At 40.0% G+C, this 12,540-nt stretch overlaps 1 protein-coding gene across 1 annotated transcript; it reads left to right on the top strand.

The window, feature by feature from the left end:
• The first annotated feature begins 638 nt into the window (after positions 1-638).
• fgf24 (fibroblast growth factor 24) lies at positions 639-11,628 on the top strand. The gene is made up of 5 exons (XM_059346376.1): positions 639-1,251; positions 1,428-1,464; positions 6,125-6,302; positions 9,683-9,789; positions 11,350-11,628. Exons 1-5 carry the CDS (start codon positions 1,220-1,222, stop codon positions 11,626-11,628), a joined length of 633 nt encoding a protein of 210 aa, XP_059202359.1. The 5' UTR covers positions 639-1,219.
• The last annotated feature ends 912 nt before the right edge of the window (positions 11,629-12,540 follow it).

A 12,540-nucleotide genomic window follows, 5' to 3' on the forward strand; every position in this document is an offset into this window, starting at 1 on the left:
TTTTCACTCAATGGAATAATAACAATAGCAACACTTAAAATATATATTTTTTTGTTTTTATTATTATTATAAATATTATTATAATGGCTATAGAATAAAAAAATAATATTATGGTTTAACGCAAAACGTTAAAATAACTGAAAGCTTGGTCTCATGAAACTCATAAATACGCAAAATTAATAAATAATAAAGCAGTTTAAATAATATGCCACTAATTACGCAAAGATACTTTAAATCAGCGTGTCTATATCCGAAAACAAATAAAATAATTTCCCAAACTTACTGAAGTTTTTTTTAAAAATAATTGTTATTAAATCATTAATTTTTATAAGATAAAAAAGAAAAAAGCAGTTAATCTCCTTGTTCTCCTCTGCGCAGCGCTTTGCCCACCGAGAGGAAAAAAACCCTCTCCAAGCTGATGGTCTCTCCAAGATTACCCTATCAGGTGCAAACCGCTGACATGTTTCCACCCACCAACAACAAAAAAGCCTCTCTGTGCCCAAATCTCAAACCGCAGACGCACAAACACCACTGACAGGCACTGCTGCGCCATCATCAGCCCCCTAAACCTCTCCAGGGATCCGCTGCTGCCGCTGCGATTTCCACACTATTTCTTTTATAAAAATACAACTTTTTTGATAAGCCTGGATAAGTTTGTTTCACGACTTTTAGCGACTTGTTTCTGGTTGAAGGGCGTTTTATTATTCACCGCTTTTCCTTTTTTCTTTCTCGTAGCACTTCGTAGAATAAAATGACCCATGCAAGGTGTAGAAATCCCCCGCAGGTACGGACGGAGTTGAGGAGACTGTGATCCCTGGAGCAGCAGGATTGGGATTGTGGAGAAACTTCGCTTATAGGTGCGCAAAACTTGTAGGATATCTTTTGAGCGAGGGGATTTCTTTGCAGAGGTTGAATTCTGAACCCTTTCCACGGAGACGCTGCGGGTTTTCGGGGAGCGGAGGAGACTGAAAAAATAATCTTCTGGATAATTCCCCCCCACAACAAGGAAACACCTAATGTTGCACTCCGTGACTCTGTTGCTGCTCTTCAGTGATCTATCATTACGCTGGGATTCAATCTCCAACTTACCGCCGGAGTTGTGTGCGTAAAGGACGCGCAAAGGAGCGAAAGCAAGAGAGGGGGGCGATTTCGCCAACCTTTCCTGGGGCTCTAAATCTGTGGAAGCAGGTGTATTTCAGGTGTATTTCTGCGAGTCAAGATGTCTGTGCTGCCTTCGAGGTTCATATACCTGTAAGTGTCCAACATCTCCGTTTTCACATAAAATCATGCATTCTTACCAATAGAAGTCGCTAAAAGCTTCATATTTATTCATTGCTTTCAGCCAGGTAGGCTGCGTTTATTCTCCATGTAATTGCCTGTGTGATTCACTCCCCTCCTCCCTTCTCTCTCCTTCTCTCTCCACATAGGTGTTTACATTTTCTGGTACTCTATTTCCAGCTACAGGTATGTTTACTCCTTATTTCGTGTGAATGTGTTTGCATGTCAGTGGGTAGCTTTTTATTGTGAGTAATGTTGATGCTGGGTTCAGGTTATTGCCTAAGAGGTGCCTACAAACGCAGGATTTACTTTCTTATATTTGATATATTTTTTAAATATTGTAGGGTCCTGTATAGGAAAAATTTTAGAGGGCAAACAAGTACCCTGCGCAAAATAAAATGATTAAATACAAAACAGGTCATTGCTAAAAAAAAATAGAAAGAAAAGAAAATGGAAGTAAAATAATAAATTAACTTAAGAAACCGGATATTATATCAGTATTATAGTAATATACGGAAGGAACCACCTTATATGTATAAATAAAAAATAAATAAATAACCAAACACAGTATTTAGCAGTGTAAACACACCACGGTTCCCTCTATTAATATTACAGCGGCAACATCGTCAGATACAAATGCAATATAGTCGTGAAAAAATTATGTAAACAAGATAATATAACCTGCAATGATTCAGGAATAAAAGAAAAAATATCGGCATTGGTTTTGCACGCAGACTAATCTAATAATGTCCACAATCAGTCCCGTCAAGCTGGCAAAAATTAGTTAAAAAGCATTTGTTTTTAATCTGGAGTTCAAGTAGCAGTTTCGGTGTTTTACAACAGAATCGTGTAATAAATATTTTGATCCCTGGGGTTAAAAGTTGTTCTCTGAACAGATGGGCTCGTTTGGCGCTTGTTGCCTCGGTTTTTATTAGTCGCGTCTCACTTTGAACAGTAATGATTTGCAGGCATCCACTCACCTAATTGCGCGCTGTGATTCAGATAAGATGCAGAGAGCACGCTCCTTCTCTCATAAAGCTATCTGATCACTTTATTGCCATGACGTGTTTGTGATCATAATTTTGCACGTGCTGTTGTTTTTAAATTAATTTTCCTGTGTTTCTATGATCTTATATTAAAACAGTGTAGACTGATTTGAAGAAGAGAGAGAGAGAGAAAATCTCTCCTCCACTTCTGGGATGCATTTTCTTCTACATAAGCATCTTACTGTTGGCAAGGTCTTGATTCTAGCTTTTATGTAATTGTATCTTTAAAATACTTTTATTTTTTGTCAGAGGAAACTGAATAATTCCAAGATGGGGAGTCAACATTTGACCTTTTGGGACAATAAAACCCTGCTTGAGGGGACGTTTGTTTCTTTATAAAATACATTTTATTGGTTGCACAATCCTGGTGTTTTTTCCATTTAGTGCAGCTAGGATCTTCTTGTCCTGGACGGGGAACCAGGCGTTCTCAGGGACAAAATAACAGCTTTATCTCCTGTAGTAAATTTTCTAAACCAGGAATTGTACTGAATTTTCTCAAAAACAAAATCTAAAAAAAACAAAAAACCTTCCAAAACTAGAAACTGCAATGTTATGTAGGTCTATGTGCTGTGATTATTCCATCACAAGTGAATTCTCCTCATGTTAAGAGAGGATGGACTTCAACAACAGATGCATGGGGTTGACTGATGAATGATATTTGATGTGATATTTTTTTTGCTGTTTTAATATGTGATTTGCATGTTTGATGTGCTTTAGAAAAAGTCAGATTAGATAAAGGTGTTTATCAAACTATAAAGGAAATTGCGTTGTGTCTCTCTGAGTGCTTTCAGGATAGTGATCAGGCCAAAGAAAAAAAGAAAAAAAAATACAGGAATAACCCTTTAATGGTGTCCTTACACGTTTCCTGTCCATGTTATTGGCCCATTCTGCTCCGTGCAGCTAATGGCTCTAGTATGTCATGCTGTGGTTGTGATTTCATGAAGAAAGACAACAGAAGCGATCACAGTTGGAAGTAAACTTTAAAAGCACTGCCAACATGTGAGAGGGTGTCTCTCCCGATTTGTGTGTGTGACCCTGTCGGTGTGTGTCGAGCAGATAGCAAGGTGTATCTTAGATGGATGCGACAATAAGCTTCCTGGGTGAAGATGAGTGCCAGACTTTTGAAGTTTCAACCATATCCGTTTTCATGCTGTGTCTTTGAAGAAAGGAGACGGCGTGATAAAAAACTGTTGTCGCTGGTGTTCACCTCAGCCATGTGCTTAGGCTTGCCTTTCCCTTGACGCAAAATGCAACTGTCTACCAAACACACCTTTATGTTTGTTTAGAGATGGGGAGATTTGGGATAAATCCCTCAGCAGCCCAGTTAGGCCACGTTTTGTTGTGTGTTCGTTCTTTTTTCTTTTCTGGCTCGTCAGCTTTGAGGTTCATTTAGAGAGAAAGTTGACAACAGACGATGCTGATGTTTGGCTTCGGCAATGGATGCATCATTTTCAACATTTGTGTATTGTTCTTTTGCATAAGCGTTTAATTAGAATTGGCAGTATTCAGTGATAATTCTTTTTTTAGGAACAGCTTTGCTTCCAAACTGTTTCAGTATTTTGTGAAGTGCAGAGATCACTTGTCAGTTGATGTGAATAGTCTTTTACTGGGATTAAAGTCCTGTAGGTGCCACTTTTTCTTTGTTTGTTCAGCCGTTGTGGCTGCTGATGCTCATGAAAACTGCTCAACTCTTAAATGCATAATTTTCTGGAGTTTCCCTTGGCAACAACTACAAGACACCAGTAGTTTAGCATCAAATGTGAAAGTTTCTGTGAGTTGTACTCTTTGCTGGGGCCAAAAATTAGCTCCTTGTCCCCAAAAATATAGCTTACTCATGTCCCTTTAATTTCAATATACATTCTATATGTCTATATGAGTTTTTTGAAGATTAAAACAGATGTGCATTGACTAAACAGTTTACATGTGTCGCAAATCCTCGTCTTAAATTGAATAGGGTGCACTGGATGATCAGTTCTCTGATCTGATGTAAAAGTGCCTCTTCATGCAGTAAACTGTAAATCTTTCAGTTGAGTCTTGCTGTCCGGTTTGAGTTTATATGATTTAAGGAACTGTGCGAGGGACACTATAGGGTTAGAGTCCATAAAGTGCTGGTCTTTATTGATTTTTCCTTGCAATATTGTGTTGACTGTAGTAAAACTGACAAGAAAACATGGTTGAGCTGTATCATGCAGGTTGTGTTGCATGTTGAAATACTTGAGGTAAATGTGACTTGTCTATAGAAAACCCATTGGGTGGTAAAATAATGATTTCATAAAAAAAAAAACCACATTGCACGAAGTAAAGTCATCAGTTTTTATGTTTTGATGCTTTTGAAGTCAATAAGAACCCTTCAAATGAGCTCGAATCAGCAGACAGTGCATGTTGAAGTGCAGCCTCTTATTTTCTGCACTGCCTGATGCCAAAAGTAACATTATGGGCGTTTTTCCTAAATGTCAAGGTACAGAAGCTGTGTCCCAGTATCCTCTGAGGTCCACATTTCTAGACTTAATACGTCATAATGAGGCAAGTCCTTCCTATTTCAAAAGTCCAATTGCTGCCTAATGATATATCTAATAATCTTTTGGACATTTGGTGACAATTGTTTGTGTTGTCAGAGAAACTCAACATGAGTTTTGATTTCTGGGAGTCATTTCTGTGGCATGGCGTAGGTCTAACCTGAAGGACCCATCTTTGTGGACGTCATTCTTCAAAGGATTAGGTGGCGCCTGGTTTGGGGTACAATAGGTATGACACCTGGCTCATAAGTCTGTGTTAAGATTTGCTTTCAGATTTGCAAAAGTTGTTTATTTTTCCTCTCTGAGTTTAAGGATTTCTTCCTCTGAGGCCCTCAATTTCCCATCATGTTTGCTACATGTCATTAATTTACTGAAGTTAGAATAACAAGGACTCGGGGTATGTAATGTGTATATAATTAGCCACCTGAGAACAGCCACATAAAAAGCCATTACTGTGCAATTACCACACCATACAGCTGGGGAAATGGGATCTTGGCGTGAACTGAGATTCCAGGGCTTCTGAAAGTATACGTTTCCTCTCGCTCTTCCACATGCTGGGTGACACAGTTGCTTTTTCTGACATGCTGTCGAAAGTCTGTGATTTCCTCTCGTTTGACGTCGGGTCTAAGCGGCTCGTAAACAGCCGGCTGGTGAACTCTGGACAATTTGATCACAATTTGATCAGAAAGTGCTTCTAAAAGAGTGTTTTTGTGGTTCAAGGTGCCTCTTGCCATCTCTCAGTCTTGTCTTCCGCCTGCTCTGTTTCCTAATTTATGGACAGTACTTCGCCTACAGGCAGATATTTGTTTGATGATAGTGCAACAGGTCTGGATGCTTCAGGTGTATAATTGCTAGTGGCTTGCTTGCTTGTGGAAATGGAGTGCAGGTTTCTCAATATCGCCCGGGGCACATAGTATACTGCTGTCTTAATATGAAGCAACAGAAGGCTGCACTGCAGCCTCTGCACTTGTTCTGTGGGATTTTTACTCAAACAGTGACTTCATTAACACATCTCCTGCGTAGTTATCAGCTTGTAAATGCAATGCATATAAAACGTGCCAGTTGAAAGCAAGGAGAGAAACACTAAAATGCCTTAGCTGCAATTTCCTGCTCGGTATTTCAGTTTTTAGCCCCTGAAGCACAATTTTTTTGACACAAGGTCCATAAAAGCAACAGCACACATTACTATCAACACCTGTGTCGTGACGATCTCTCACCATCTGTCTTTCCCTCTTCTCCTCCTGTCTCTCTCTCTCTCTCCTCCTGTCTCACTCTGCTGTGCAGGAATCCCAGCAGACCTCTGCTGATTTCAGGTTTTACATTGAGAACCACACGAGGAACCCAGACGACCTGAGCCGGAAGCAGGTCCGGATCTACCAGCTCTACAGCAGGACCACGGGGAAACATGTCCAGATCTTGGGGAAGAAAGTCAATGCCAACGGAGATGATGGGGGCAAGTATGGTATGGGAGAACTCCTGTGCATCTCACCTGACACGTTAGCTAGTTTGTTCTAACTGGAGGAGAGGTCACCACCACCTACCAGCCAGACGTTGGTGATTTTGTCTCGCTCCTCCAGCCACTTTGGCAACTTGCTACCCATTGTGTGGAGGCTGTTTTCCATGCTCTGTGTTTGGCTGGGGTGAAGTGGATGGTGACTTTCATAAGCCACCAACTACTGGTTGGGGTGGCTGCAAACATTCTGAAATTGCTGACCTTGAAATGAATGTTTACTGCAGCCTTTTGGTATCCAGAGCAAGTCTACTTTTAACATGATAGATTTATCGTCCAACACTGTGCATTTTTGCCAAAATGCCTAATATGCACCACAGCTGACTTGTTGGTTTGCCAGTTTTAAAAATATTGGTTTATTCGTTTCAGCTTATAAACTCATTACACCAGGTTGCATTGCTCAACTTTATTGACACTTGATGTATCAGAAAATGTTGTTTTTCACAAGGAATTGGATTGCGTTTGTCCATATTGGTAATGCAAATCAGTGAAATCTTAAAACTACTTTGTCATTAAGCTTAAAAGAGCAAGAGACAGTTAAAAGTAAATGCACAATCTTTAATTTTCCTTACAACACAGCGGTTTGTAATGCTCAGTGTCACATGTAATGTTGCATACTGGCTGGCAGTCCAGCAGTGTGAAAATACCGACTTGAAAAGATGAGGGAAAAAAAATGTCTGGCAGATTAAGTTTTACATTTTTAGATTCCATTGTACCTTAAATATAACCTCTTGGTTCTTTGTGTGCACTTCTTCACAATTTCAAATCAAAGCAAACACAGCAGATGAGTAAATTGATGGTCAGCGAAGCGCTCTTTGATGCAGTGGCACTAACACAGGGCAACAGGACTTGTTTTGTGCTTTCCTGCAGATATTTTGCTCATAACAGCTGACTCACGGCTCTAAAATTGCTGGTCTTGAATGCCTCTGAGTGAGTGTGTTCAGTCACAGATGCGCCGAGGCGAAGTTTCCTCACTGCTTGTTAGAGCTTGAGTGGAAGCAGATCCAATTTTTCCCATGAGGCCTTGCCAACTCTGCCCTCCACCCCTCCTCCTCTTCCTCCTCCTCCCCATCCAGCTGCAGTACCTGGCACCTGTGAACTCCTTTGCACTCACTAATAACGCTCAGGAAGATCCTCTCCACGCTCTAAGTCGCTGCAGCTTCACAGCGGCGGGCCACAAACCACCACAGAGGAAATATATTGCTTCGATGTAGAGCTTTATGACCGCTAAGTCCGTATCAGAGTGGGGTTTATCATCCTTCTTAGGTATTAGTGTAGCATATTCATTACATTTAAGAGACTAGAACAATCCTTTTCCAGAACAATCCGTCATTAATGATGCCACTCAAGAGAAGATGGTGGGTCGCTGCAAAGGCTTTTGCTAAAATAAATGCTGCAGTGCAGAATTAAAGCAGGAGTTTTTTTTTTTTTTTAGCTTTTTTGACAGGTGACTCCATGCTGAGGTTAATAAATGCCTGAGGCCCCTCATTGTTTATCTTGCACCAAGAAAGAAAGCATTGCACCGGTTAAGTTAAATGGGACTTGATGTTAAAACACTGATCAGATATTCTAAAATTTCTCTGTTTTGCAATTTTTTTCTTCCACTTTCTCTTTGATTCACCAGTGGAAAACATCCCAGTGACCACTCACTGACTCTGAAGATAATATTTGCTTGCGGAGTCTGTTCCGATAAAATAAAGTGACTCATTTTTGGTATTTTAGCATCAAGGGTAACAGACAAAGGATAACTTACAGTAGGGAGGAAAATATTGTTTTATCTGATTTTCAGGGTCGAGGCTTCATAGCTGAGGTTGAGTTTTGGGTCTCTGTGCAAAACCAGCAAAGAGCGACAAGGCCAAAGTGTTGTCAAACCACTCCTGATTTGACTTGCAGAGCTGCAATATCTTCTCAAACATCATTCATATCATTAACAAAACCAGGATTTTTTTTTCCTTCTCAGAAACCCCCAAAAGGTCTAGACTGATTTTTCCAGTGATTAAAAAATGCTGCACTTTAGCTCTCAAATAAGACTTGCAAACAGGATTCTCAAAACAAGGCAAGGGATAACTTCTAAAGTATCGACTCTAGAGAGGTTTCCTTCTTCTCACTTTCCTCCCAAGGTTGGATTTTAAGGTGAGGGGGGAGGAGGAGGAGGAGGAGGAGGAGGAGGGGAGTTACTTCTGCCCTCGAGCCCATCCCATCCCCTTCGCCTATTCTTCCTCTGCTCCCTTGAGCGCTACTGAATGGCCCTGTGTGTTAAACAAATGGATCATCTTAACTTTTTGATTGAGTGAGCACAGACTAAAGGGAACTTGAAACCTAATCCTGAGGGGCACATAACCGCTCCACAAATGTTTGGCAGATCTCTTTGCTGGTTCGAGGGGCGAGCAGAGACAAAGGTGACCTCGCAGGGGTTAACATTCGGGGAGGGGGGGAATAAAAGAGCCGCCGGGATGTGTCTCGAGAGTGGATTACTGCTGTGTCAGGCTGAAGTGTTGTTTTGGTGCATATATGTTGTTGTATGAAGAAATTTAGATACCTTCAAAAGAACTATTTGTTCTGGAGACCCTTGAGCTTTCAAACTTTACGTTACAAAACATGCTAAAACACCATATTTTTCCACATCCACAAAAGTTTGTGTCGTGTCAAGTCAAATCAGTCCAAAACCACAAATGTATACAACTCTAAATCCATAAAAGTTTAAAATCCTTGCAAAATGTTCAGAATTCTGCGTGTTATTCACAAAAAGAGAAGGTTTATCAGTTTGAAATTTAAATACATTGATTATTTTTTTATTTATTTAATTGAACATATGTCAAAAAAGAATTAGCCCATTTTTGCATTTTATATTATTTATAACTTTTTAGGAATCATGGTTTTATATCCTGGACCGTGCACAATACTGTGATTTAAGCAGCTAAAATAAGTTATTTCCTATCATTCTAGATATGTTTCAAGATAATTTAATCTCAAGATTTTTGGTGGTTGACAGCTTAGTAATAAAATGTATTCCTGAAATACATTATAAACATTATAACCCCCCAATCCTGTAAACTCTTTAATCAGTGCATTTTAGGCTAAATATCTAACTTTCTTCATGAGGCTCAGTTTGACAAAGCTCTGTGTTAGCCTCTTGACTGCAGAACTTTCAATTTATAGGGGTTCTTTACAGGATTGGAAACTAAATAAGTATAGGCCTATGTCTTATATATGTGGGAAAAACGTAATATTGATTGAATGAGTAAATGTATAGGAACCTTATACCATGTGAATGTGAGGGGAAAGACTTCAACATGTCCTTAACAGAGTCTTCTTTTTCTTTTCTTTTGCAGCTCTTCTTGTTGTCGAGACGGAAACGTTCGGGAGCCACATTCGAATAAAAGGAAAGGAGAGCGAACATTACATTTGCATGACCGAGAAGGGCAAAATAGTTGGAAGGGTGAGTATCTTTCATTGTGGGGATAATGACCGATCCTTCGGGGAAAGGTGGATATTTTCACCTATGAGATGAAACCGTCACTTTGTAATATCAAAATGAATTTTTTAAACGGAGCTCTTAATCCGGGCTGAATTGAACGCGGCCTCAGATATGCTTTCTCCTGCTGTTTTTGTACACCCTAACAAAACCCCTTTGATAACTCCCAGCCCTTCTTCCATTACGTAATCGGCCTACTCCTTTGACACTCGATCAGTCAATTACGGACTGCAATCACCACAATGCATTGAGAGACTAATGGTCACTTAGGAGGAATGCCATTGCAATTATATCACTTAGTCACACCAGGTGGCCACAAGCGCAGGATGACTGCATGTGACTCTGCGGACGCCAGCTCCGATATGGAAAAGAAGTTAATATCTTAGAACATACACTGTGTGTGGAGGCGCATGTGTGATTGTGTTGCATTAATAACTCATGCTGTCAGCGGCAGAGGGCTGCAGTAATTCACACACGTTTTCACTCTCTCATCACGGTCATCTGTTAGAAACATGCATTTTTTAGATTTAGTTGCTGGGGGATCGTTTGTTTAAAAAATGTTCTTTGACTTCCTCCTTTAAACCACCGTAGGATTATTTTAACAATCAGATAAAATGACATTTTAATTATGAAATGATGATAGATAGATAGATAGATAGATAGATAGATAGATAGATAGATAGATAGATAGATAGATAGATAGATAGATAGATAGATACCAGTTATGTGAATGAGAATACATTTACATTTCACTTAAGCACAGCATAATTTCTGCCACTAGGGGTCTCACAGTCAAAACAATAAGAAAAGACGAGAGATTTTGGTGACTTTGATTTAGAAGCAGCGTGGGATCCTCTACTGCTGATCGTAGGGTGGCTCAGCGTTGTTATCTGCAGGCAAAAAAAACGTACTTAAAATTATCTTTATGAGTGTGAGTGTTGAAGGTTGTAACATTACTTTACGCAGTAGATTGCTGGCTGTCAAAGCAGTAATAAGCTGGATCGATATTTAAATATAATATCAAATAAATAAGGTCTATAGTAGATTACTTTGTAATGTAGCAAATAATGAAAAAAAAGTCAATTTTTCTTATTGAGTGTAGTTCTGGGACATTGTATGATTTCAAATTTCTTTCTGATGTATCATCTGGTGTTTCCTGTGTTTCCCCTGGAAATTAAACTAAAACTAAAGGGTGTGAGGGTGGGGTGACCAAAATGAAATTACAGATTTCTCCAGATTTGAACATTGTTTGAAACATTTAGGATACTAAAAGCATAAAACGCACAAAAAAATACAACATAGTTCTTGTTGTTATTAAACTTTTTAATGCAGAAATTTTACGTATTATACCTTTAAGTTTGACTCATGGAAAAGGCTTTTCAATCATGATTTAAACCAAATCACAGTGAGGGAAAATCACCAATAACCAGCCAACAGGACTTGATAAGCCTTAGTGTTGGTTGAACAGAGGTCATGCTGCTGTGTTAATAATTAATTAATATCCTTTTCCCCCTCTTCTTTCAGCCCGATGGAAGGAAGCAGGAGTGTGTCTTTGTTGAGGAATTCCTGGAGAACAACTACACAGCTCTTGTGTCGGCCAAGTACAAAGGATGGTACCTGGGCTTCAACAGGAAGGGCCGGCCTAAGAAAGGCTCGCGGACCACACAGCGGCAACAGGAAGTCCACTTCATGAAGCGCCAGCCGAAGGGCCGGCCGGACCCGCTGGAGGAGTTTCGTTTCACCACAGTAACTAAGCGGACACGAAGGGCTCGGCGATTAAAACCCAACCCCAAGAGGAACTGATGGGACCGATGGGACAGCACTAAATTTTCCTCGGGGAAAAAAAAAAAGAAAAACTAACTGAAAAATCTCAAGCTTCTTGTCTTAAAAGAATCACCTTAAAGACTTCACTTCTGTAAGAGAGAGACAGACAAAAAGAACAAAAAAAGTCAAAGATGTTTTATTTTTGTATTTCAGGATGACTGAATATTTCCTAACTCTTGGATTCTTCTGGGTTGATGTCATTGTGCTAACGTATCTGTCATGTTATTTATACTGGATAAACTAAAGGACCTCTGAGAGAATTCCTGTCGCCGTCGTCCTCAGCTACGTTTGAACTGCAGGCTGAAGGCGTACTTTCTTTTTTTGACAATGGGGGCTGAAGCAGGAGCTGACGCAATGTTATAAAAATCAGCCAACTAGAGATTTATTGGAATACCTGTCGGTTTTTGTTTGCTTTGCTCCTGACAACGCGGATCCCATACTTTCCACTGGAATCAGACACCATGGAGATGAAACGGAGAGAGGTGGCAGTCGCAGGTGACACCGCGGCTGCCGGGATAACTGTGTAGCTTTGAGTGCAATATTTTACAGGTCTCTCTCTTTCTTTCTCTTCCTCTTTTTTTTTTTTCCATACGTCTCTCAACCTCAGCTCCACTCACGGCTCCTGGAATGCGCTGAACCCTCTGAGTACTGTGTGTGATTTCCTTTGACATTTCCATGCAGCCTGTGATTCAGCTAAAACACGACATGCTTTGACTAGTCGGGCACCAGCCGGGGCTTTAGTCTTGTTTAAACACCTAAAAAGAAAACAATACAAAACAAAAATATTACAGCTGATGGTGATTCATGATTCCACAAAGTCTTCCAACTTCATCACATTCAGGAGACGGATGTTAATCCCTCTCGTCTCCCTCTTGGATTCACTTTTTAACA

The sequence above is a fragment of the Centropristis striata genome, chromosome 12 (assembly GCF_030273125.1).
Source record: "Centropristis striata isolate RG_2023a ecotype Rhode Island chromosome 12, C.striata_1.0, whole genome shotgun sequence".
Taxonomy (NCBI): domain Eukaryota; kingdom Metazoa; phylum Chordata; class Actinopteri; order Perciformes; family Serranidae; genus Centropristis; species Centropristis striata.

Bases quoted from the DNA above. Each gene is read 5' to 3' on its own strand.
- fgf24 (XM_059346376.1), top strand. From the start codon at position 1,220: ATGTCTGTGCTGCCTTCGAGGTTCATATACCT. The intron at 1,252-1,427 runs GTAAGTGTCCAA...CTCTCCACATAG, and splicing joins CCTTCGAGGTTCATATACCT to GTGTTTACATTTTCTGGTAC. The intron at 9,790-11,349 runs GTGAGTATCTTT...CTCTTCTTTCAG, and splicing joins AGGGCAAAATAGTTGGAAGG to CCCGATGGAAGGAAGCAGGA.